Source organism: Sceloporus occidentalis, unplaced genomic scaffold, assembly GCF_023333645.1.
Source record: "Sceloporus occidentalis isolate IW3139 unplaced genomic scaffold, rSceOcc1.0.p SCAF_3, whole genome shotgun sequence".
Classification (NCBI taxonomy): Eukaryota; Metazoa; Chordata; class Lepidosauria; order Squamata; family Phrynosomatidae; genus Sceloporus; species Sceloporus occidentalis.
This window is the reverse complement of record NW_028316983.1, coordinates 241,296,429-241,323,172: the sequence shown is the minus strand read 5'-3', so window position 1 is coordinate 241,323,172 and position 26,744 is coordinate 241,296,429. Positions and strand designations below refer to the sequence as shown.

At 43.3% G+C, this 26,744-nt stretch overlaps 1 protein-coding gene and 1 pseudogene across 4 annotated transcripts in view; one reads left to right on the top strand and one right to left on the bottom strand.

Annotated features, from left to right (window-relative positions):
* Positions 1-26,744, top strand: part of LOC149317671 (protein FAM135B-like) — a 190,782-nt gene that overhangs the window by 87,009 nt on the left and 77,029 nt on the right. For all 4 annotated transcript variants that reach the window (XM_089518010.1, XM_089518013.1, XM_089518011.1 and 1 more), the window contains exon 3: positions 23,693-23,772. In XM_089518010.1, the coding sequence (XP_089374136.1) occupies positions 23,693-23,772 (80 nt within the window). The remainder of the gene's footprint in view (positions 1-23,692; positions 23,773-26,744) is intronic.
* Positions 8,817-8,926, bottom strand: LOC149317672 (small nucleolar RNA U3; annotated as a pseudogene).

Below are 26,744 nucleotides of genomic sequence, written 5' to 3'. Positions count from 1 at the left end.
ATACAGTCTTGAGAGTATCACAGTATACACACAGACATTGTACTAATCAGCAAAATATAGCTGTGTGATATTCTTCAGTGTAATAACTGTGGGTATGATAAACTTATGAGCCATCAAACCAAACACAGCCCCACCAGCCAAGGAAGGCAGCCTTCCAGGATGGATACAAAGGGATTGCAGGATCAGATTCATACCTTTCTTGCAAATAATACAATTTTATTAGTTTCAGTGTTGGACCACAACTTCAGAAGACTTGCTCAGCCATGGAAAAACCTTGGATAAATGTCTGGAAACCATGACCTATGAGGAGAGGTTTAGCGAGCTAGGTGTGTTTAGACTGGAGAAGGGGTGACGTGATAGCCCTGTTTAAATATCTGAAGGGATATCTACTCTAGAGACCAATCCATGGAACAATGGATTCAAGCTACAAGAAAAGAGATTCCACCTAAACATTAGGAAGGACCTTCCTGATTGTAAGAGCTGGTTGGCAGTGGAATACGCCGCCTTGGAGTGTGGTGAATCTTCTTCACTGGAGGTTTTTAAACAGTGGCTAAATGGCCATCTGTCAGGGGTTCCTTGATTATGCCTTCCTGCATGGCAAGGGGTTGGACTGGATGGCCCTTGGGGTCTCTTTTAATCTGATTCTATAATTTGTTTTCTGCTGCTCCAGAAACTGCCTTGGAGAGTTGTAGAGTCTCCTCTTTTTTGTAAGTTTTCAACTATAGACTGGATAGCCATTTGTCAGAAGTGCTTTGATTGCGTATTTCTGAATGTCAGGATGTGATTGGACTGGATGGCCCTGGGATCTTTTCCAACTTCTTGATTCTTTGACATCACACTGTCTCAGAGAAAGAGAAAGGCAAACCCCCTCTGAAGAAGTCTTGTCAAGAAAATCTTGTGATAAGTTCACCTTAAAGTTGCTATAAGTTGGAAACAACTTGAAGGCTCCCATTGTAAGAGATAGCCAGGATATAAATCCTTGAATGAATGAATGAATGAATGAATGAATGAATGAATGAGAAGTCCTATTAAATGGACAATGATACTCACTTCTATGTTGACTTTTGCAGAACATGAATTGGGGAAATACAATATTTTCCTTTCCTTTCACACATGTACTAGCTGTGGTAACTTCAGAGCAGCCGATGGGTGTAGCATCACAAAAGATAGGCCTGAAATGAATTAAGTCCTCAGAACAGTGTAAATGACTACATGCAGACATATGCCATCCCAGCATAAGTTGGAAATCATTTGAAGGCATATAACAAAGATGATTGAGTTTTACAATCTTGCTGTGAAATAGCTATCCAGAAGATGTTGCTGCCATTGTTGTTAATGCATAGCTTAGAATGCTGCATATAAAGGGGGGGGGGGGATTGACAGTGATTTAGGGTAATTCCCAGGAAATCTTAACAGTGCTTTTAACTGAAAAAGACAAACAAACTGGAATTCCAGAAACAAAGCTTCCATAGGACTATGTGAAAATCTGTCTTTGGGTATCCTTGCACTTAGTGCCAAGCAAGCTTGCATCAGGTTTAAGGAGAAGCTTTGGAAGACAACACTGAGCCCCATCTGGTATCTGCAAAAATGCTCCGGCAGCAACTGGGAACTGATATTTTGAATTCCTATACAACAATCCACCTTAGCCACCCAGTTAGGCTTCTGGTTCCTGAATTCTTTAATCTTCACACGCAAAGGTGAACAATTACTGTAATTTTCTTCTCATTGCAGGAGAAAATAAGAATTTTAGTCACTGACGTAGACAGTCTGAGGCATATCTCAATGCAAGTGAGTTGTGATGGAGTGATGGGCCACTGACATTTTCCTTAGGGTGCTAGGTGAAAGTACTACACTTGGTGCCCCCCACTCCAATTAACATTTAGTGTGTCAAAGTGGGAGCCAGGTTCCTGAAGTTCTCATGGAGAAAGCCAATTCCCTTCCTTCCCTAAAGGAGGACCTTTTGCAAATCATGACTGAGTCATGTTGGCAAAGGTATGTTGGAAAGCAGCTCTCTGGAAAGCATCTATCACATGGTAAACTGGAGTCTTTAATCTCATGGGCTGTCAGTCTGGCATTTCTCATCAGTACTAAATGTACTTTTTGAAGTGTTTATTCTGCTCATAAGGAAGTGTGGGGGGGCACGCTTGCATAGTTGCCAATAGCTCAGTAAGAACAACAGGTAAGCTTGAATGCACTCCAGAAATCCCCCTTTGCACATTTCAAACACCAGCTGGGCTTTTAATCAAAAATAGAATGAAGCTTTGGATTTGCATTTCTATTTCCAGATTCGAACATAGATATGTTGGAGTTCCACATCCTTCTGGTTTCAGAACCAAATGTCTGTCAGTTTCTTTTGTCCAGAGCTTCCTTTCAATTTTGAGATGCTACCTCACTTGTTTATCAGGTGAAAAATTGAGGTTTATCTCATTCATGATGAGAAGGATCATGATAATGTTGTCCAGACTACCTGAAGGATCATATTCTACCATATGAGCTTCCCCCAAATATAAGATCTTTAGTGGAGGCACATTTCTCAATCCCATCACATTCATAGGTATGTTTGATGGAGATGCCAGAGAGAATTTTCTCTGTGAGAGCTCCCAGTCTTTGAAACAATTCCCAAAAGTTTGCTATGATGATGATGATGATGATGATGATGATGATGATATAAAATGTTCATGTAGGGAGGGAGTTTCAAAGTCTGAAAGCTGCCATGGAGAAGGCCCATCTTCCTTGTTCCCACCAAACTTGCCTCTGAAGGTGGTGGAATCGAGAGAGTTGCCTCTTATGAAGATCTTACAGCTTGGGTAGACTTATATGGGATGATAGGGTCCTTCAGCTAGATTGGATCCAAATTGTATAGGACTGTATGGATCATAGCCAACAATTTTAATTGTCTCTCAGAATAAATTGCAAGTGAATGGAGCTACTGCTTTGCATCAATAAAGGTCCTTCACTGTTCTTCTTTATTTTACCTATGAAGGCAACTTTTAGCACCCTCTCATTGTGAAAGGTAACTAGTCACAGGTAACTGCATTGCTTGCAACTCATTACTTCCAAGCTCTGGGAAGTATACAAAAAACAAACAAACAAAAAAAAAAACCTTTTCTGAGTGTCATGGCAAGATATTTTTAAATACAATACTGAATATTAAGGAAAGAAAAAGCAACCAGGAGATTGTTGTCCTCCTACTCACCACATCCTTGTGGCCAGGGCATTCATGTCTGGTTTATGTCAGTTCCCTACTGCTCCGGCCTTTTATTTTCTGTTCTGCATCTCTCTCAGGCAGGAATCAAATGCTACTTACTGGCTTCCCAATTATGCCTCCATCCAGCCTCCTTGTCTATTTCCTCCCTCCCCTCCCCTTTTTGTCCCCTGCTTCATTAAGCACCGAGAAGGGGAAACGCAAAGGGAGGTGACTATATGAATGCCGACACACAGGAGCAAATAAAAGGCAGACTTCACCACTGCGGTGTGCTGAGAAGGGCATGAGCTCCTGAGGTGAGCATAAAAGGAGCTTTCAAGCAAGCCTGTTCATGCGGTTGTCAGAGAACGGCGGGGGATGAAAGGGTTCGAGCTTTTGATTTCTCCCCATGTCTGGGAGTGCAGGCTCCTGAAGGCAAAACTGCCATTTGATTTCAAAGCTAAAAATAATAACAGAGGGAGAAATAAAAATAAAAGAAGAATAAGATCCAAACTGAGGTTTACGCACATCCATTTTTTGCAAGCTTGGTCTCCTATTTTAAAGTTTAGGTGGATGAGGGGGAGGCATAAAGGTAACCTCAATGGAGGTTGCATTTTCAAAACTTCTCAGTGCATTATGAGAATGTGCATAGATTAAACTGAGGAGCCCAGAGACCAGTCCCCATATCACCTGCTATTTGTCTTAACTGGAGCAAAATGTTGCCTTTGGACCAGGAAGCATTCCCACAGTTTTCTGCCTTTTCATTCATGAATTCATCTATTCATTCATAAAGAGGAATTGCAGGTGGTGGTTTCCATGCAGGAGGATAGTGAATCGGCTATGGATTTGAGTCCTAATCTTAAAGAAGCCCACCTTGAGAGAGAGAGAGACAGACCTATGGGCAAAATGGGTTCATCACTTTGGGGGACTCCTTTAATAACCAGTTAAAATGTGGCATAGATCCAACATGGAAAGAATATTAAAAAATAGTTGGGGGGAATTGTCACAAGTGTGTTTTTGTGTGTGTCAAGAAACCCTGACAAGAAGAATCCTGGACTGAGGAGAATCTTTACAGTTTGGGACTTATTCTGGATGAGAATGTGATTGCTTTGCTTTCTGACAAAACAGTATTTTATGCAAAGAAAATTCTGTAATTGGGGAAACTGAAATATGCATGTGGTTGATTTACATTTTAAAAAACTCTGTGCAGGAAACATAATTTTTCTGCATAGAAAATGAGCTTTCTATTTTCTGAGAAGAGATATTGTTTGCTGAGCAGAAAATGATGTTCCTTGTGCAGAAAATGCTGTAATTAGAGACATATCCTGCAAAATATTTATTCATAGTTGATTTTCCTAAAAAACAGCATTTTCTGTACAGGAAACACTTCGTGCAGAAAATGCTGTTTTCTGTGCAAAACAACCATGTGCAGTTTTCCCACAAAATAAATCCTGAATTTTGAAGGCTTTCTCACAGTGGGCAGAATATTGCTAAAATTACTCATTGCTTCCTTTGAGAAGAAACTTAGGCTGATGCTACACTGCAGAATTAATGCCCCTACACTGCAACATTAATGCCATTTGACATTGTTTTAAATGCAATGGCTGTATCCCATGGGATCAAGGGATTTGTAATTTATTGTGGCACTAGAGCCCATTGCCAGAGCAGGTGGAATATTTTATATAACTGTAAATCCGAGAATTCCATGGCATTGAGCCATAAAAATCAAAGTAGTGTCAAACTGTAGAAATTCTGCAATGTACAAGCAGCTTCGATGAAGAATTACATTCTCATTTATCACTCCATTATCATGAGAGTGACCAGTCCCCACTGATAAATACACTTACACATATCTCATTCCTCAAAATGTACATTTGCTTTGATTCATGTTTTTTGTCAGTTTACAGACACCACAAAATTTGTCAGAAAGAGTATCCATGAAACTCATAGTCATGTTTGTGTACATTCTTCCTACTTCCCATACATTCTTTTCATAGTGTGTGCACTTTTAATAATCATACAAGTATTTTGAGTGTTCATTCATCTTCCGGCCTGAGAGGGAGTGATCAGGCAGACACAGCTCCATCAGGGCTAACCTCAAGGAAGAGGTTCCTCCCTCCTTAACTGTCATCTTCCAGCCTGAGAGGGAATGATCAGGCAGACCCAGCTTCATCAGGGCTAACCTGAAAGAAGAGGCTCCTCCCTCCTTAACTGTCATCTTCCGGCCTCTTATTCCCCTCCAGCTATGCTCTGACTGTGTGGGGGAGAGGCTTGTGTACCCTAATGAAGTTGTGAGCTATGCTGGCAGTGGTATAATAGCCACCGGCAGGGCCTCCCATGCCAGACAGGTTACAACCGAAGGGTCTGACCATGAGCGCTAAAGGGCAGGATGGGCTCTCTAGCCTTATGGCAACCATTCTAGGAGAAGGAAAACTAATCCCAAACCCGGGCAGATGGTGCTCGTCTAACCCTTTAAGGTCAACCATCTAAAAGAAGGAAACTCCAATCAAACCTACAACCCGAGGACCTCCTTGCCACTGTCCATGCTTGTCAAGGCCTCAGCAGTCAAACCTCTGGTTTAAAGGGTGAGGCCAGTTCTATGCACACTGTGCTCCACCAGAAAAATTCATTGCACAGGCTGGAAGGATACATCCAACGTCATCAACGCGCTTGTAGAAAGCACGGATGAGTCCTTCCTGAATCTTTGTTCGTGAAGTAAAGCCAAGAATTTTGAGTGTATGTTTAAACTTGAAAACTGGAACAGAAAATTCAGAGAAGTGTGGGGTTTTGCATAAAGATATGTTCTCTTTTTGCTGGACATTTTGACAGGTCTGAACTTGTTAAGTGTGTACAAAAATCCAAGCCTCATAGATTTTTCTTACATCTTCAATTTGTGTCAAGATAACAAAAATGACACAAGATGAGAAAAAAGTGGATACAAGTTTTTATTGCTTTCCGTCACTCATAATACCAGAACCAGAATACTGGAAGTCTAGAAGAGAGAAAATCAAGTGCCACTTCACAAAGTGATATATTATTAGTCATTCATGGAATTTATTTCTCACCTCTCCACCCCAAAAGGCCCCTGCAGTGATGCACAATAAGTAAAAACAGCTTTAAAACTTTTTGAAAAGGAACAAACAAAAAAAAACTAATCCAAAACCGTCTAAACACTTCTAAAACCAGACAAAGAGTTTGAAAAAACAGCCAGGGTAGATTTTCTCATTTTAAGAGCCAAACACCATGTAAAATATTTTTTTCTGCCTACCAAATGCCTCAAAAGCAGAGCTAGCTTGATTTCCATTGGGAAAAAGTTCCACAGTTGGGATATTGTCATATGTATCCTCCAATCTAGCCTCACAGGGTAGTAGGATACTTAACAGGGTGTTAAGTAATTATCTTAGGGTGCATCAACACTGTAGAAATAATGCAGTTTGACACCATTTTAATTGCCATGGCTCCATGCTATAGAATCCTGAAATTAGTAGTTTTCTGAGGCACCAGAACTCTTTGGAAGAGAAGGCTAAAGGCCTTGCAAAACTACAGATCCCAGGATGAAGAACTACAGCACTTAAAATGGCATCAAGCTGCATCATTTCTACAACATAGATGCACCCTTGGATTTCAAGAAGGCTCCTATGTGTGGTGGGGGTAACTTTCAGCCAGCCCCAAGCCATTTACACACCTGGCCTGAGAATTTCACTACTAGAGAAGGTAGTGATGGCCACCAAGCTGGAGAGTTTTCATAAGGAAGTAAACAAATTCAGAATTAGCAGGGTCTACATACAGCCACTAGAATCAGAAGCAGAATGCCTGTGAATACTAGTCATGGAAGGAAAGGCTATTGTGCTGAGGTTCTCATTATGGGCTGCTTCTAAGCATCTGGAGTTGGCATGATGCAGTGGTTTGAGCATTGGACCTTGGGTCTGGAGAGCATGGTTTGAATCCCAGCTTGTCCATGCAAACCCACTAGGTGATGTTTGGCAAGTCATACTCTCTCAGCCTCAGAGGATGGCAGCAGCAAACTCCCTCTGAATAAACTTGCCAAGAAAACACCATGATAGGGTTACTTTAGAGTTGCCATAAGTCAGAAACAACTTAAAGGAACACAACAACAACAAAGCATCTGACCACTGGGAAACACATTGAAGATAGACCCTTGGTTATTCTTGTCCTGGGAAGATCTAGAATACAAACGAAAGGATAGGAGATGCTCAGATGGTCCCCACACACACATGCTCAGGGAGATAGAGATGGGGGGGGGGGGATTCCAAAGCAGAAATAATGGGAGAGATGACCTCTAAGGTGTGCTTGAGAATAAACATTTTATGTGCTCTTCTGCTTCACCTGAGTATTGAAAAGATTCAAGGTCAGCACTTACTGGGAACATAACATAAGATTCCTTATGCTGCTGTGTGGTCTATTTATAAATATGCAAAGTGAGCATGGGAGGATAGAGAGGGCAGAGTCCTCCCCAGCAAGCAGTAGAACTACTGACCCACAGGAGAATCTCTAGCTGCTTCCAAATATACAGCAATAGCTCTCAGTTATTTCCACATCATATCCTATGTCTCTATTCCAAAATAAATAAATGAAATGCTTTTCTCCTCTGTTTTTGTACACATCTCTTCATCAGCCCCACTCTTCAGGCAAAGGTCCACCCTTTCATATCAGATGACTTTTACGCTTCAGTAAAACCATTGTCTAGTAATTAGTTCCAGTGCAGGAGATAGCAAACAAGGAGGCGACATGGCACAGTGTGTGTGTGGGTGAGTTGGATGGGTGTGCAGAAGACAGCAACCAGAAGACAACCCTCTTCTTTTTTAAGGTGCCCTCTGAAATGTTGTCTAACCTATCTGATTTAGAGATTTAAAAGAAAAAAATACATGGAAGGAGATCAAGTGCCACTGAAGTTGACCGTCATCCAAAGTCAGCAACTGGATAGTAAACTCAGCAGGTACACAGTCCACCAAGGCACTTTCTTCCTTACTCAGAGAAATCATAGAGTTGGAAACGGCCTCAGGGGCCATCAGCTCCACCCCAACAGTCAATTACATGATCTCCAGTTAAAGCAATCCAGCTAAAGCAGGTAGCTTTCTAGCCTCTTTCTGAAGACATCAAAGAAGTAGATCCCACCACCTCTCTAGGCAATTTGTTTCATTCCTAAACATTTCTTACTGTCAGGATGTTCCTTCTAATGTTCAATCAAACTCTACCCTCCTGTAACTTAAAACCAGTAGATTTAGTTCTACTCTCTGATGCAGAAAACAAGCTTGCAACCTCCTTTTTTGGGCCCCCTTGTGTAGAGATAAGTTTATGTAGTGAAAATACACAATGGCTGTGCTACACTAGGAGTGGGCAAAGTGCAACCCTTGGGATTCTTTTGTTGCTCCCTGGGCCTAGGAGTTAAAAAAAAAAATCCAAATACCATCTAGGGGGAACAGCTGCTATGCCAGCCTTCTGCTGAATGCCAACGGTGTACGAGTGATTATGTCTCCCATTGTGGCCACTTATTGTCCTGTTATGCAATGTGGACAATACAGTGGCTAGTAAAGTGGCATATTGAAGACAGTGATGAATACCATCTAAAATATTGCAACTACATGGCTAGAATCCTTTTGGTTTAGTGCCAACCACAGCAGCACATTGAATCAATTTGTGGATGATGAGTCCTCAGTACAACACTTCTGAATGCATTTTTCTAGTTAGACACTATAAAAATGATCCCTGAAAGTACTACTTTGTTCTAGTTAAGACTAACAATAAGATTTAGGCCTAAGTGAAATTGCTATAGCATTAGCAAGTACATTTCTATACCACTTAAGTGGCTTACAATAAACTGGGTACTCATTTTAGTGACCTCGGAAGGATGCAAGCTTGAGCCCTTGCTGGTACTGAACTCACAGACTGCAGTACAGGCATTTAACCACTGCGCCACCAAGAAATGAGTACATCTATTATACAATGCCCATAAATGTGAAAGCAAACCTACATATGCATAGGATACCAACCAGGTTTTGACCAACAATTTCTGAGATTTGTAGTAGTAGTAGTAGTAAGATTTATTCGGTCATTCACCAGTATACAAAATAACTTGATAAAATAATAATTTCAAAATATAATTATTAATAATTGTTAAAAACAATTTCAGATACAAATACAAGGTCATGTTATACACATATCAGTTTTCACCAAGCTATTAGGATCATATTTTACATACAATGTAACAAAATTTTGCTACATTGTGAACTTCACTTGGTTTCTGATTGTCCAGAAGATAACGTAAATAGAAAGTATCAGTATGTCCAGGGTGTTTGTTTAGAAGAGGAGTAATCAGCTGGTGGCAACTGTCCTTGTAGAATTGACAGTACAATAGAACATGCACTGTAGTTTCAATAACACTATCATCGCAAGGACAAAGCCAAGTTTCATAAGGTGTTTTTTTATATCTCCCTTCTAGCACTGCTGTTGGGAGAGCATTAAATCCAGCTAAAGATAGAGTCTCCTAAATTTGGGTATTGTAACATGATATTGATAAGGAGTAGGCGATGAAACCGGGATTTGGTTATTTACCACTATGTGTCTAGGAAAGGCAGCAATTTCCATCTGGCCTGCAATGTCTAGGATTCTTTGTTTTATAACCAACTTTGCTTGATTAATTTCTAACTTTAAGATGGTATCCCTAGAGAGTCCAAGAAGATTCCAATTCTGAGAATTGTTTTTTCCAAACTGAATGGGGGTTGGACTGGATGGCCCTTGTGGTCTCTTCCAACTCTATGATCCTATGATCATATGCAGCGCACAACGATGTCATTGCACCACTCCAGGGCGCTAATGGTGCCTTAGCAGTAGCAGGAAAAGGAGGCACATTTTGCAGCTCCTTTTTCTGAGTGCATCATTGCCGTGATGTGCAGTCGCCATGGCAATGATGCGGGAGATAAAGGGGCGGCCCCTTCCCCCCATCTGTCCAGCCCCTTCATAGAATCATAGTATTGTACAGTTGGAAGAGACCACAAGGGCCATCCAGTCCAACCCCCTGCCATGCAGGAACTCTCAGTCAAAGCATCCTAGACAGATGGCCATCCATCCTCTATTTAAAGACCTCCAAGGAGGGAGACTCCACTACACTCCGAGGGAGTGTGTTCCACTGTCGAACAGCCCTTACTGTCAGGAAGTTCCTCCTAATGTTGAGGTGGAATCTCTGTTCCTGCAGCTTGCATCCATTGCTCCGGGTCCTGTTCTCTGGAGCAGCAGAAAACAAGCTTGCTCCCTCCTCAATATGTCATCCCTTCAAATATTTAAACAGGGCTATCATATCACCTCTTAACCTTCTCATCTTCAGGCTCAACATCCCCAGCTCCCTAAGTCATTCCTCATAGGGCATGGTTTCTAGACCCTTCACCATTTTAGTCGCCCTCCTTTGGATGCGCTCCTTAATCTTTAAGAAGTGAGAATGGAGGAGAAAGTGAGCTTGAGAGTTTAACCGATTCCTCTGTGGGATAAAATGGCAAAGTATGGTTTACCACACAAAAAGAGGGGGGAGATTTTGGTGCACAGGGGGAGGAGATAGATGAAGCACATGATCTGAGGTCCTTAAATTGAACCAGATTTTGGCTTGGTTTTCCATTTGGACCATTCTTGCAGCAGCAGTGAATGAGCTGTAAGAGACTTAATCTGAGCACTTAAAGATGAGACCACATTGTAGCAACAATTACAATTTTTATTATATCAGTTTTTCATCAAAAATACAAATATCCTCTTTCCATTTGCATCAGACAAGTAGGCCCAAACTGGAGGTGAGCTACTTAGCTCATGCTCATTTGAAAACACTGCAGTTGATGGTTTAATGCAATCTACAGAAAGCATAGAATACCACCTAGTAAACTATAATTGAGGTGGGATGAGCCTTAAACAGTGATCCTTGGTGTGAGTAAAATATGTGTTTGCTTGTGTTACTGTTTGTGATATGAATTACAGAAGAGTTGCCTGTTCTATATGATAGCTCATGAACAACAGCCAAGCTCAAAACCTAGCTGTCCAAGGCTGTAAATCTGGACAAGCATCCAAACAATGCATGCTGTGAAAGTTAACTAAATGACTGTAGAATTTCAGTTGCTATTTCTGATATTCTTCAAGTTGAATGATAATCTCAAATGTTAGCAGAATGGAAACTGTTTGGGTCACATGAACAGGGGCCTCTCAATGAGGCTTCTTCTGTAAGGAAAGGGTGAGTTTACACTGGCCAGAATACTCTAGGCTCTTCCCGGAGTATTCTGGCCTGTTATTTCCTCAAATTGCTGGGTGTTATCAGTACGCTGATGACACCCAAATCTATTTCTCCGTATCTCGTTCGCCGGCCTCGAATTCCGATGGCATCTCTTCTCTCAATGAATGTCTTCAGGCGGTAATGGGCTGGATGAGGAAAAACAGATTGAAACTGAATCCAGACAAGACGGAGGTGCTCATGGTAGCGGCCCCGAAACCAAGAATTGGGTTGCAACCTCCAGTCCTGGATGGGGTCACACTCTCCTCCAGCGACTGTGTTCGCAGTCTGGGGGTGCTCCTTGACTCATCGCTCCTGATGACAAATCAGGTAAATGCGACGGTCAGGAGTGCCTGTTATCAGCTTCGGCTGATACGCCAGCTGCGCCCTTTTCTGGAAGTAAGGGATCTCGAGACGGTTGTGCATGCGCTGGTAACCTCACGCCTTGACTTCTGTAATGCACTCTACATGGGGCTACCCCTGTGCTTGACTTGGAAATTACAGCTGGTTCAAAACATGGCAGCCAGGCTTGTGTCAGGTACATCTAGGAGGGACCACATTACTCCGGTTTTGAGGTCCCTCCACTGGCTGCCTATCAGCTTCCGGGCCCAGTACAAGGTGTTGGTTATCACCTTTAAAGCCCTAAATGGCTTGGGTCCAAGCTATCTTAGGGACCGCCTCCTCCCGTACAATCCTCCCCGCGCTCTCCGGTCCTCTGGGAGGAACTTACTGCAGCCTCTAAAATCTAGGCTTGCAGCGACCTCCCAGAGGGCGTTCTCTGCTGTCGCCCCCAAACTCTAGAACGACCTGCCAGATGAGATCCGTCAAATAACATCATTAGACAGCTTTAAAAAAGCGGTCAAGACGGATCTCTTCCGGCAGGCCTCTCCAGATTAACCATCCCGGCCCAGGTTCCCAGGTTCCCTGATTCCCTCATTCCTCCCGTGGCCCCATCTTAGTGATGGTTGAGGATCAACAGAGGGATATCAGGGTTTTTAGTTTTAATTGCTGTTTTTATGCTTGATATTGTGTTTTTAATATGTTATACTATTTAATACTGTCTTAAGGGGGGGAGGGATAAAGGGTTTTTAATTGTCATATTTTATATTTTACTGTTGTTAACCGCCCGGATTGGTTTGCCAGAGGGCGGTATACAAATAAATATTATTATTATTATTATTATTATTATTATTAAATTACCTCTGCCTTCTGGAGCGATGCCAGGTGGCTGTCTGCCTATGTGCTCCACTGTGTTGCCTGGTGCTATCATTGCTAGTGTGAGGACAAACAGGACTCATTCTGCACAAAATGTGCACTTTTTTCTTCTTTGAGAAACAGCATTTTCTGTGCAGAAAATATTTCTGTGCAAAATTATTTTGTGATATTTTTGTACAAAAGTATTATTTTCTGTGCAGCAAATGTTCTGCTGGAAATGTTCTTTTTCTGTGCTAAAAAGGTCCAAATTTTGCAAGAATAAGTCTTCAATGACAGCATTTTCTAGATGGAAGAATTTTGGACATTTGAGAATCTTTGCACTTTGGGAGTTATTCTGTGCAAAGCTGTGACATGCTAGAGTTCCAGAGCATGCGGTTGCTCTGGAACCCTAGTATCAGTGGCAGCACGCTACTTTTGGCCCATCTGGCCCAGGCCTAAGTCACAGTACCTTGAGCCATAAAGTCAAATGAGCATAGTAAACTGATCATGTCTGTATATATAATCCCCATTCTGCAGTAGTGTGAAATTTTTGTCCTCTCTGATGGTTGGTTTGGGAGACAACATACTTATTTGTTTTTTCGTTTTGTTACAGTTTTCCCCCTCTGTCTTTTCCCCAAAGACCTCTCTACAGAATACTCCTTTACAGTTCATATATTGTTGTGATTATTTGGTTTAATTTGTATTTTTAAATTGAATCTGTATGCCACCTTCCTTAAACCAAAGGGCACTGTAAAACCATTTTCATGTCTATATGAAATTCACACTTTGATTTTGCCCCTCAGAACTTGAATTTTCATAGATAAATGAAATACACACATTGATTTCACCTTACAGACTGTAATCAAATCTAAACCTATCAGCAAGGTCCTATTCTTAGGTCCTTTTTTCTTCCCTTGGTCACGATACATTGTGAAACTAGAAAATGAAAAATGAAAAACTATATTAGGCTGGGAAGTTGTATTGGGTCCAGAACTCATCTTATCCCCTTCAGATGCCACTCAGACTACTAAAAATGCAAAAGCAGAAGGGAAGGGAGGGAGGGAGGTGAAACAAAATGAAATGAAACAGAAAACAGAAATGGATAGACGTCTACTTCTTCCTTTGAAAAACATTGGTCAAGATTCCGCATCAGCTACTTAGTTATGTACACAGCTGGTCTCGGAGCTGATATTGGAGTCTCCCAGGCTTCTGGTCCTGGGGGACCTCAATGTCCCCTTCGTGACCAGCCAAAGTCCAACAGGTGCGGCTCGCGAGTTCATGGATACCATGGCTGCCATGGGCCTGTCTCAATTAGTCACAGGGCCAACGCATTCTGCTGGTAATACGCTCGATATGGTTTTCTGCACGGACATGGAAAGTCCGTGGGCGGAGGTTACTAATATCTCCGCCTTGTCATGGACGGACCATTTCCTGGTAGAGGCGAAGATCAAGGTATCTACCCAACACCCCCCAGGGGGTGGCGGACCTATTAGAATGGTCCACCCTCGAAGGCTGATGGAACCCATAAGGTTCCAGGAAGCCCTAGAGGGATATATGGTTGGATGTGACAGCGATTCTGTTGATGCCCTGACAAACATCTGGGACACTGATCTCTCCAGGGCTATACACTGTATCGCTCCCAAGCACCCTCTCAGGCCTGCTTCCAAAAAGAAGCCCTGGTATACGGAAGATCTTCGGGCAAGGAAGCGGGCTCTGCGATGACTAGAGCGCAAATGGCGGAGACACCAGCGCTTAGCCGACAAGGCACTCCTAGCTTCCCTTTTGAACAACTACGGAGTGGCAATAGACGCAGCAAAGAACTCGTTCTATGCTCCACGTATCGTGTCCGCGGAGTCGCGTCCAGCAGAGCAGTTCAGGGTAGTGAGGGAACTTACGCAGCTTCCCTCCTCCCTGAACCCTATTTTGGAACCATCTAAGGCCTGCTATGACCAATTTAATAACTTCTTCGCGGATAAAACCTCTCGGATAAGGGCTGATCTCGATGCCATTGTTGGGTCAGAAACCAGTGTAGAGGTCTCCAGAGCTTCCGGGGACTCAATTAGACTGGATCACTTTGAGCCTGTAAGTACCGAGGATGTGGACAAGATCCTTAGAAGTGTTAGGAAGACAACTTGCTCTCTCGATCCCTGTCCCTCATGGCTAGCGGCTCAGGGGGGATCGGTGGTAATTACCTTGTTACGCCGAATAATAAATACATCATTCAGGGATGGGCAATTTCTATCTAATTTGAAAACGGCTATTGTAAAACCATTGTTAAAGAAGCCCTCCCTTGACCCCCTGATGCATAATCATTATCGGCCGGTATCTCTATTGCCATTTTTAGGGAAGGTGATCGAGAGGGCGGTTGCCATCCAGCTTCAATCGATCTTGGACGATACTGATTTTCTAGACCCATTTCAAACCGGCTTCCGGGCGGGCTACGGGGTTGAGACTGCCATGGTCGCCCTGGTCGATGATCTCCATCTGGGCATGGACAGGGGTAGCGTGTCCCTGTTAGTGCTCTTAGACATCTCAGAGGCTTTTGATACCATTGACCATGGTATCCTTCTGGGACGCCTGAGAGAGTTGGGAATTGGTGGCACTGCACTCCAGTGGTTCCATTCCTACCTCTCGGGTCGGTCCCAGATGGTGCAGCTGGGGGACGTGCGCTCTGATCGGAGGGCACTTACATCTGGTGTCCCTCAGGGAGCCATTCTGTCCCCCATGCTATTCAACATTTACATGAAACCGCTGGGTGAGATCATCCGGAGACACGGGGCGCGGTGTTATCAGTACGCTGATGACACCCAGATAGTCTTCTCTGTGCCTCCGACTGCTGCAGTGACCAGGGATGGCATCTCTCCTCTGGAAGCCTGTCTGGAGTCGGTAATGGGCTGGATGAGGGAAAACAGACTCAGTTTGAATCCAGAGAAAACGGAAGTGCTCGTGATAGGTTCTCCTGACCCGGGAATGGTTTTTTGTCCACCTGTCCTGAATGGGGTCACGCTCCCCGTGAAGGACTCAGTTCGCAGTCTGGGGGTGCTTCTGGACTCGTCGCTCCATCTTATATCTCAGGTGGATGCGACGGTCAGGAGCACTTGTTATCAGCTTAGGCTGATACGCCAGCTGCAACCCTACCTGGGCCGGGGGGACCTTGAAACGGTAGTACATGCTCTGGTAACCTCTCGTTTGGATTTCTGTAATGCGCTCTACAAGGGGCAACCCTTGTACCATACTTGGAAGCTTCAGTTGGTTCAAAACATGGCAGCGAGACTGGTCACTGGCTCTTCCAGGACCAGTCACATAACACCAATTCTGAAAGATCTCCATTGGCTGCCTATTTGCTTCCAGGCACAATGCAAGGTGTTGGTTATTACCTATAAAGTCCTATATGGCTGGTGCCCAGGGTACTTGGAGGACCGCTTCTCCCCATACATTCCGCCCCACACACTCAGATCTGCTGGGAAGCAATTGTTATGTGTCCCAGAGGCAAGATATTCTACCACCACTCAGAGGGCCTTTTCTATCTCGGGCCCCATCCTCTGGAACTCGCTTCCGGACGAGCTCTGCTTGGCCACCTTCCTGGACCACTTCAAAAAGGGGCTTAAAACTTTTCTGTTCCAGCAGGCTTACCTCTAACATTCCATGTTGCCCCCTTCTCTCTCCTCATTGTTTTTGCAATTTTGTGCTAGTTGGGAAACTTTTTAGCTGTATTTTAACTGTTGTAAGATTTTGTATTTTTTGTATTTTAATTATGTTGTATATTGATTGTATTGTGTTTTTGGCTGTTGTGACCTGCCTTGATCCCAGGAAAGGCGGGCTAAAAATAAAGCTTTTATTTATATTTATTATTTATGTAATTACCTAACTAGCATCTCCCCTTGAAGTCATGATTTACTGGCCATTAGCCACTGTGAGCAACAGAGGTCTGCTTTCCTGTTAGTCAGGACACAGCAGACTGACATTCCCACTTTCCTTTCACCAGCCACTTCTGGTGACACCCAAGGTCAGCCAGTGGGTTTCATGGCTCAGCTGAGAATCAAACCCTGGTCTCCTGAATCAGTGCAACACTCAAACCACTACACCATGTTGGCAACCAGGTGCTGTATTTCAGGCTATACTTCAGAGGAAGAAATTGGCAACACTGCATCTGAGTACTCTTTGTCTAGGAAAACCCTATGGAATTCATGGAGTCACCATAAGTCGACCAGTTACTTGAAGGCACTTGCACATGCATGTGTATGCACACACTCACCCACATGCACTCTCACACACAATTTTTTTGCAAATTTGTAAGTTAGTAATTAGCATACAAATTAGAAAATTGTTCATACTGGAGAATATGAGGGGTTGCATGTAGAGCTAACACATAGGTTTACAAAATGAGAATAATTCAAAGACATAGAAGTACTAGTCTGGAAAAACGGAATCTTGTTGCACCTTTGAAAGTGAATACTGAAAGCAAGAAGCTGGTAGCATGCATATGAGGAAGTAGAAAAGTCTTCAAAAGCACATGCTACCAGTTCCTTTCTTTCAGTTAGTTTGAAAAGTGCTACAAGATCCCTTTGAAAAATGAGCATAAATTATGTAACACTGAAAACGTCATTAGGTCTATCACTGCAGAGGATCCCATAGTTATGTCAGATTATCTCTATGGAGTGGTGGTAATAGGCAATAAAAATTATCTAATTTGTATATATAATTCAACAGAAACAATGAGATATGATGCTGCATCAAGCAGCTGCCTGAGAGTGGAGATTATAGGGCCAGTGGTGGCACCATCTCCTAACTCTTCATTGTAACCTCCTTAGTTTTTACCCTCTCTTGGAGGACAGAGCTCTGCATGCCGCATGGCCTATCTTGAATATCTAAAGTAGCCTTCTGAATTGAATTTAGGAGAATTAAAGTGATGGAGGGTCTAATCCCACTGCCAGTGCTGAGGTTCAACAGCATGTTCTGTACAAAAAATGGAAAGAGTGTTATCTTGTCCCTTTCGTCAGACAGCAAAATATCTTTAGACAACCCTGGGTATATAAATCCACTACTCCAATGGCTGCTGCTGCTAACTCTCATACTGTTGCTGCTTCATCATCATCATCCTTTTATCTCATAACTAGTGGTTTCATCTTTTTTGAAAAGAGATAGAAAGAAAGAAAAGATTTGTGAAATTTATTCCATAGAGTAGCCAAACGAAATCCATGCAATTGGCTCACAAACATATTTACTCAATGAAGAGCAAGGACAGTTCATGTTTCTGTCATATCTGTGGCTCCCAGTGTTAAATAGACTGGCATTTGAAATGGAGAAAAGCAAAACCAGCATTTTGTCTTGACACAGAAGAATTTATCATCCAGCAGGATGCCTCGAGAAACACAGTTGTGATCACAGTGTGTCATCACCCCGACAGATTGCTACTCTACCACTTTGACAGCAAGCTTTGCCACTTGCCTGTGACAGATTACACTGGTGAATACTTACTTGCTATTCCCCAGACACAGAGGATATTTGTGAGCTCAGAAAGAGCAGCCAAGTGCTGGGGAAAAGCACTACATCTGGTATTAAGAATACATCCTTAACAAGCCATCTACCTACCAACCTAACCTACATACCCACATGTAGGCCTTTTCACAGTATGGTTTACTGAGGGGTTGTTCCCACTTAATATTTGAAACGATTTAAAATACAACGTTTTTAATAAAACCGATTCAAAATAACCCTGGTGTTATCTCGCGTTCCGAAACGCATTATTCTTCGTTCCCATCTGGTTATTTAAATCAAAGTTTTTACCTGCAAGCGTTCCTACTTGGCATGAAATCGGTGTTTAAATAAATCGATTCTTCTCCTCCATGCCTTATTTGGGGCTGTCAATCAATAGTATGTCAGAATGACGTAACGTTAATCCGGAATATTTGGAAGCGATTTAACTTTTGGCATCGTTTCCATTTCATTTCCCAAGACAGCCAGGGAGAATCCCTTCAGAGAGCACAGAGATCAATGGGAGAGGCTTCTGGCAAAGCGAATTTGAGGAGCCCAAGCTGTTTCCAGAGAAACTATGGGGATGGGTTTTGCAGTACAGCATCCCCTCTTGATGTCTCCCAAGACAGCCAGGGAGAATCCCTTCAGAGAGCCCAGAGATCAATGGGAGAGGCTTCTGGCAAAGCGAATTTGAGGAGCCCAAGCTGTTTCCAGAGAAACTATGGGGATGGGTTTTGCAGTACAGCATCCCCTCTTGATGTCTCCCAAGACAGCCAGGGAGAATCCCTTCAGAGAGCCCAGAGATCAATGGGAGAGGCTTCTGGCAAAGCGAATTTGAGGAGCCCAAGCTGTTTCCAGAGAAACTATGGGGATGTGTTTTGCAGGACAGCATCCCCTCTTCATGTCTCCCAAGACAGCCAGGGAGAATCCCTTCAGAGAGCCCAGAGATCAATGGGAGAGGCTTCTGGCAAAGCGAATTTGGGGAGCCCAAGCTGTTTCCAGAGAAACTATGGGGATGGGTTTTGCAGGACAGCATCCCCTCTTCATGCCTCCCAAGACAGCCAGGGAGAATCCCTTCAGAGAGCCCAGAGATCAATGGGAGAGGCTTCTGGCAAAGCGAATTTGAGGAGCCCAAGCTGTTTCCAGAGAAACTATGGGGATGGGTTTTGCAGGACAGCATCCCCTCTTGATGTCTCCCAGACAGCCAGGGAGAATCCCTTCAGAGAGCCCAGAGATCAATGAAGGAGGCTGCTGGAAAAGCAGGGAGGGAGCACTCTTCCCAAATATTCTCTTTCCAGGGTTGGAGGAGAAGGCAGATTCCGTTTGAGAAAGAGAGGGAGAAAGGCTCTATTCCCCCCACCCCCCATTGATCAGAGCCCTTCCCTGCCTGGGAGAGATCAGATGCCTCCTCGCGAGGAGCCTTCCCTTCCCTGCCTGGGCGAGATCAGAGCCCAAGCGGGCAGGGAATGCCTCTTCAAGAGGAGGCTTGCCTTCCTGCCTCTCCTCCGTTAGAAATGGGCTCTCCCCACACAGAGGGGACAAAGGGGTGAGGGAAGCAAAAATGGCGACAGCCACGACGGATGGGGACAGAAAGGGCAACTCCCCCAAGGCCAGCCCCATCGCACTCCGCTCCTCCCATCCAGCTAACCCGATTTCAAAGGCTGTCGTTCCTATTTAAATGCTCCGGTTCCTAACTCAAATCAAGGGAAAAACAAAGGTCAGACCCTACATCTTTTTTAACGCGCGTTAAATGACGAAAACTCGATTCAAAATTTTATACCGCTCTACGATTCGATTTGTAGTGGGGACGATTGTGGGTTGCTCTAGAACCGTTCTAGGTTTAAATCGGATCCTAATAGGAACGCCACTCCTTGGATTCGATTCAGAACGCGGGGTTTCACCTAGTGGGAACATCCCCTGAGTCTCATACTTACACACTTCTCTTCTACACTTCTAGTTTAATCTGGAGGAGGATGTCAGAGCAAGTGTGCATTTGCATTGCATAATCATAGCACTTTGAACCTAGTTTAACCTAAATTTTGTAGTTTGGTGTGCACTTCCTATGAATTTTGCCAGAGAATCCGCAGTCTTCCTTGCCAGATTAGAAATGCTAGGATACCACAGGATGAAGCCACAACAGTTAAAGTATAATTCAAGTGTTATAATTTTGTAGTATGAACACATATCAGGGCCAAGCCAACTATTAGGCAGAGAGAGGCAGCCACCTTAGTATGGAATGGATAGGGTATGTGTCACATGACATAATATACCATACTACCATCAGATGTAGTGGAGGATGTTACTGTATTGATAATATTGCAATAAGGTTCAATTGCCTGTCTATTTAGTTCATATATGTCCATCACTTTCTTGACTGGATTGGATATAGTATTCCAGGATAGGTTTGACTAAGGCAGAATAGAGTGGTACTATTAGTTCGTCAATCTAGACATTACACTCCTATTGATACAACCTAGAATTGCAATGGTTTGTTTAGCTGCTGCATCACACTGTTGACTCAAGTTCAACTTGTGGTCTAGAAGTGGCTGAGTGGGATGTGTTTAACACAGCAACCCTGCATTGGATTGGAGGACTAGGCTACTTTAATGTGTGTTAAGGGTATTATAACCTGATCCTGATGCTGGACAGGCATAATCTGTTCTATTCACATCAGAACCAGAGTATGGGCTGTGCTTTGTCCAGTCTCCCTGCTGAGACGACAGGGGTAGGCTGTTTAATTTGGCCAGTGCAGAGAGGGATCCTGTTTATTCAGTAGTCTTACATTAAAATTTAAGCTCTAAATTAGTCAGCCTTCCTAAAAGCACTTTCTAAAGAGAAAGTGGGACAAGTTTGAAAGGAAAAATAGATACTTTTGATCTTCACTCATGGATACAATAGAAAGGAGGAAGAAATGTGACCCTGAGGTTTGTGAAGGGCCATTTCAGAGCATGGAAAAGTTCCTTTTTACAACTGCAATTGCCAAACTCCCCCAGCCAGGTCCCAACTTCTGGCTCATGAACATAACCCTGAACTTCAGTTAAACATTTTGATGATCCAGATCTATTTATTTCAGGGATGGGTAAAGCATAGCTGAAGGCACCACATGTGGTCTTCTACGTTTGGCCCAGTACAGACCGCCACTTTCTGGTGGCCTGGGGCCTTTACTCACGAAGGAAAACTGCACACTCTGCACTCTCCCAGTGCCAGTTTGGCATGCACATTCACACTCCGCACATGCCAATGGTGTGTCTTGTGCATCCTTTATTTTTGAGGACCTTTGCTTTTCTATCCCATGGACTGCCCTTTTTCATCTTTGCTAAAATAATTTTGTTTTCTAAAAAAATACATTATTTTTAAATGCCCTCTCCTGTAATCTACTAGACTGAGTTTCACTAGGTTGAAGCCCCCCTGAACTTTTGAACATCTTTAAAAAAAAGATTGGGATTCACAATCACAATTATGAATGTCCAACACAGAGAAACACAATTATAATTCAAAGATACAGCTGTGTTAGTTTGTAGAGTCAGTTTGTAGACAAATCTTGTAGCACCCCTGAGACTAACCGAAAGAAAGAAGTTGGTAGCATGAGCTTTTGTAGACTTAAGGGCCCAAACAGACAGGCCAAAACAAAACTGCTTTGGGTCACTTTGGAGGTATGCTGTTTGAATGATGCATGTGTCCTAAGAGGCCAGAAGCTGCTCCAAAGCCATGCTCCAGTCCTAAGGACTGGAGCACAGCTTTGGCGCAGCTTCTGGTCTCTTAAGATGCATGTGTCATTTAAACAGCATAACTCCAAAGTGACCTGAAACAGCTTTATTTTGGCCTGTCTGTTTGGGCCCTTAGGTCTACTTCCTCAGAAGCATGTGTAATTGAATCATTTTCACCATCACTACATATACAATTATATAGGGAATGTGTTCATGTGTATGCGACTTCAGCTTGCCTGTTGACTCATGGTAATACCATGGATTTTACATGATTTTCTTAGGCAAGGAATACTCAGGTGGCTTTGTAGGGTCATGACTTACATGCTTCTGGGTCCTATTACATTCCATCCCATTCCCACAACTGTATAAATATGCTTTCTACCAGAAAATTTATTTGTAGGAAATTATTGGTATATAATTATGCAGAGCTTGCAGTGTGTGCCACTGCATAATGAGCTTCTGGTATCAAACAGGGTACTCTGGTAAGTTTAAAAACAAGACTTACTTTTATTGTTACAAATAAATCCACCCAAAATGGGGAAAGAGATAGTCAATAGAAAATATATCTATACAGTGGGCCCTTCGCATTCATTGGAAATAGGTGTGCATCACTCCTGTGAAAGTGCAAAGACAGTCCCTGAGAGAACATCTCTCTAGGAATCTCTGTGTCCTCCAGGGAAATTCTGTGGTCAAGATCTGCCAGAGGGTGACCATGAAATTGCATTGGATGACCTACACATGCCTAGAGAAGTGTTCTCTATAGGAATTTCTAGGGCCTCCAGTGTGATGTTTGGCAGAAGGTGATAGTAGTGTCGCACTGGAGGACCTAGGGATTCCTAGAGGGAACATATTAATCAAATGTATGAATAATCAAATCTACAAAAGCCAAAGCTGCAAATGTGGATGGCCAACTGTACTTGGTAGAGCAGTTCCTAGATCTGACTCCCATGCATGTGGAGGAGTTATCTTTGTAGAACCTTATTTCGTAGAGAGGACAAAAATAAGATGAGAGATAAATGGTTGTATAACCTTACACTTAACTTTTTGGGAGAGAAGTGGGAGGAGAGTGGTAGTGACCTCTTAGAGCAGGAATTACACTGACCAAGGAACACACAGAGAGAAACAGGAGAGGAAGTCAAGGAAGTTCCCTCTCTAGGCATAATTACCAAAAAGACAAATGTTGATGCTTTCTTCATTTCCAACATTATCATCACTCTGCTGCATCTGAAAAAAGTGGGTTTCTATCCACCAAAGCTCATGCAAAAATAAAAACTAGTTAGTCTTAAAGGTGCTGCTACATTCCTTTCTCCCCTCCTCCTTCCTTTTTATGCTTCAAGAGACTAACACAGCTATTATTTTGTCTAGACTACAACTCTCCATATCTGCCAGATAGCATGAAATGTAAAATAGAGTTGTCCATTTCTATTCTGGTTTGACCTTCCATGCTGTAAAACAGACCCAGATTCTAAATATAACACACTTTCTCAGCCAAGAAACTTTGCTCAAGTGGCAAAGCGTTCTTTGTTTCCTTCATAAGGAGGGTTGTCAGGGTGAAAACTGGAGAGGGCTCATGTACCTTTAAGAATTGGGTACAAGGAATTTCGGCAGATGTTGCTTGTCACATAACCAGGTAACAAGCCACACTTGTTGAAATCCCCCTTCTACACAACCATTAAAGGTACAGGAGCCCTCTCCAGTGTTCACTCTGACCACCCTATAAACTTTTTCATTATTTTTCCAGTGCCTTCACATGGATCAGTTTTAGGCAATGAAACATCTTAAAGAGCATGCTTGGACTTTTCATTTACTCACAAAGAAAAACTGCAGCTTTTGTAATCATCCTTTCTTTGTCAAATCTTGCCCCTCTAGGTATTACTTGGTGCATGCAAGTTTGAAAGTCCCATCTAGAATCCCACATCGATTGTTGACATCTATTGTGGAACAAACAGGTGAGAGAGAGAAAAAACCTGAGAGAGAAATAATTTCAATGGATATAAATTGAAACTATTTGAGGTAGGAATGTTCTTTTTATAACATAAAGTTGTATAAACATGGGTTATCAAAAGGGTGGTACTCTCTCATATAAGCCTGCCCATGTTTTTAAAGCTCCAGGAGAAGTTTTTCTTTCCATTTTACCATCCTCCTAGGTACATCTGGAAGAAGGACTTCTCAGTGGTTGCTCCCTGGTTCTGGATTTATTTTCTTAGAGAGGCTACATTGAATCCCATTATGATGTCCTTCCAGCACATAGCAAAGGCTCTTTTGTTTCAACAGGTCTTTGGAAAGTAACTCCTTATGGTGAAAGGGCTTTTAATAGTGCACTATACTGCCCATATTTCCTGCTTGGTTATTGATTATCCCTTTAAATTTATTTTAATTCTATACATATTTTAATAATAATTTAAAGTTTTCTATGCTTTAATTATGTGAACTTTTATCTGTATCTGTTATGATTTTTGCAGGCTTCTTTCAGTACCAGGGGTGGGCAAATATGATGGAATATATTTTTAATGCTATTACAATCTGAACCTGGGGATTAGTTCCCAGATTTACTGCAGATTGCAAGGACTATGGATAAATGTGAACGCTATGTTTCTGCTGGAAGTCCTTGACCTGTATGTACCTAAACTTGTACCAGGAGGGCTAACGCATCTTGAGAGATGAGAATTAGATTGAGGGACCTGGTCTTTTTTTAATGTCATTGTTTTGAACATACTTGGAACAGGGATGTAGCTATGGTGGGAAAGGCAAAATGAAGGCATTACCTGCTCAGTCAAAATTCTTCCCCTTCAATGAAATTTTACTTCAGTCCCCAGAAATCTAGCATTAGAATAACTGAAAATAATAATAATAATAATAATAATAATAGTATTTTAAAATAACAGTTAATGCATCCAAAGTAAACAGTTAAGGCATCCAAAGTAAAGGGGCAGGCAAAGTTACCAGGGGAACAAGAACAAATTTAAGCAAATATAAGCAGTCTAGGTGTGAAGACTTTTTTGTGTCTCAAAGGCGCGTTACAGACCGCCCCTTTGGGGCGGCCTGTAGGCGCACCTTTCCCCGCAGGATCGGGGCCTCAGTGGCCAGAGCGGCAGCCACTGAGGCCCCGATCCGCCACTTTCCGGGCTGCGGGGAAATGGCAAAAGGCCCCTTCCCCGCAGCCTGGAAAGGGGTATCCTTGGGGCTTCAAGCCCCAAGGACACCCCGCGGTGGTGGGGAGAAGGAGAAAGGGGCCGTTTGGCTCCTTTCTCGTTTGGTCCGCTGGGCGCAGCCGTCTGAAGGCTGCGCCCAGCGGACCAAACCAGGAAGGAGCTCCGAAACGGAGCTCCTTCTGGGGTCGCAGAAAGGGCGCCCTAGGCACCCTGCCGCGACCCCAATACATCACAACCGTGCCGCCTCATTTGGAGGCGGCGCAGTCGCCACGTATCGATGGCGGCGGCCGTGTGGAACGGCCACTACCATTTTGTGCGTGCACAGCGCGCACTAGGTTTAGGGCAGTGCGGAAGCACCGCTTCGTCTTAACCCTAGTACGTGCTCCGCGCGTACTTTTTAGCCCGTCTGTAACGGGCCATACTCTCCCTTGCTTGAAATTTGGTAATGGAAGGAATATTTCATGGGATGGGAGCATAATTTTTACTGGGAAAGCAATGCCCTCATTTTGCCCTCCACTCAATAACTGCATCCCTGATTTGGAACCTCTTGCAATGGCTTTAATGTTGGTGTACAATTGGGAAGACCAGTCATGGGGAAGTGTCCATTGGTGGACATCAACTGATGCACCAGAAGTTTCTAGCAGAACTGGGAAAGGGCAATTTCTCTCACCCCTGCAGCACCCTGCATGCCCCCAAATTCAACTCTGGAGTCCTAGGAAACTCTTTGGAGCCAACATTTATATGTCATGGAGCACTGTAGGGGAGAAAGGAAGGACATTCTAAATCTCCCTCCAGTACATTTAGTTCCCACATCTCCTGCATCTTATCTCTTTTCATTCATTAATGCCTCCTATTAAGATGAGCCCACAAAACTCTGGCGTTGATGCTTATTTAAACACTTGTGTAGGTTTTCATCTCCTCTTATTGCCTATCACTGTTCTCTATTTTTTTCCAGAATGCTTTTTATCCGTCTCTTTCATTATACTGATTACATCACCCTCTCCTTGTGATGATTCCCTCTTCATGCTTTTCATCAAGACTCTTCACAAACCTCTCACTTTCTTTTAAAGCTCTCTATTTTGTGAGCCAGGGCTACCTAGCTATCCTCAGTTCACTTCTGCAGGATAGATGAGCTCTGGTGTCAGTGGTCAGTTGTGCAGAGAGTGACAATTTTTCTTCCCTCTTAGAGATATTTCCCTTACTTTTTATTTTCCATATCTTTTTGTGTGTCTTATTTGCTATACTGTTATGTGAATGTAACAAACTACACTAAGCTTGTTCCAGCACTTTAAAATACAACACTGCCAATTTCTGTTAATATTTTCAAAACACTACACCTGCATCTTCCTACAAGGGGTGAGATTCTTTGTTCCTGAAGGAAGCAATCAGTAATTTTAGCAATAGAAATTGTGAATAAGTTGGTTACAGGCACAGGCAGTAGCAAGTAATCTCAACCACATTCGATTTCACATCAGTGGCACGTTACACACGGGCCCATGAGGCGCCGTCATTATGGACGAGGGGCGGTGCTTCCTGACGCGCCTTGCCCCGCGCGCATAATGACTACGTCAAAATGGCGGCGTTGCAAACAGATGGGCGCCGCCATTTTGACATAGCGGACGCTCTGCATCCGCACGTTGCGCGGCAGAAGTAACGGCATGAGTGCGCGCTTCGACACTTGCGGTGTCTCTTCCAGGCTGCAGGAAGGAGCGCGAAAATCACGCTCCTTTTTTGCAGTGTCCGGGAACTGCACCGTTTGGCCTTCTGGG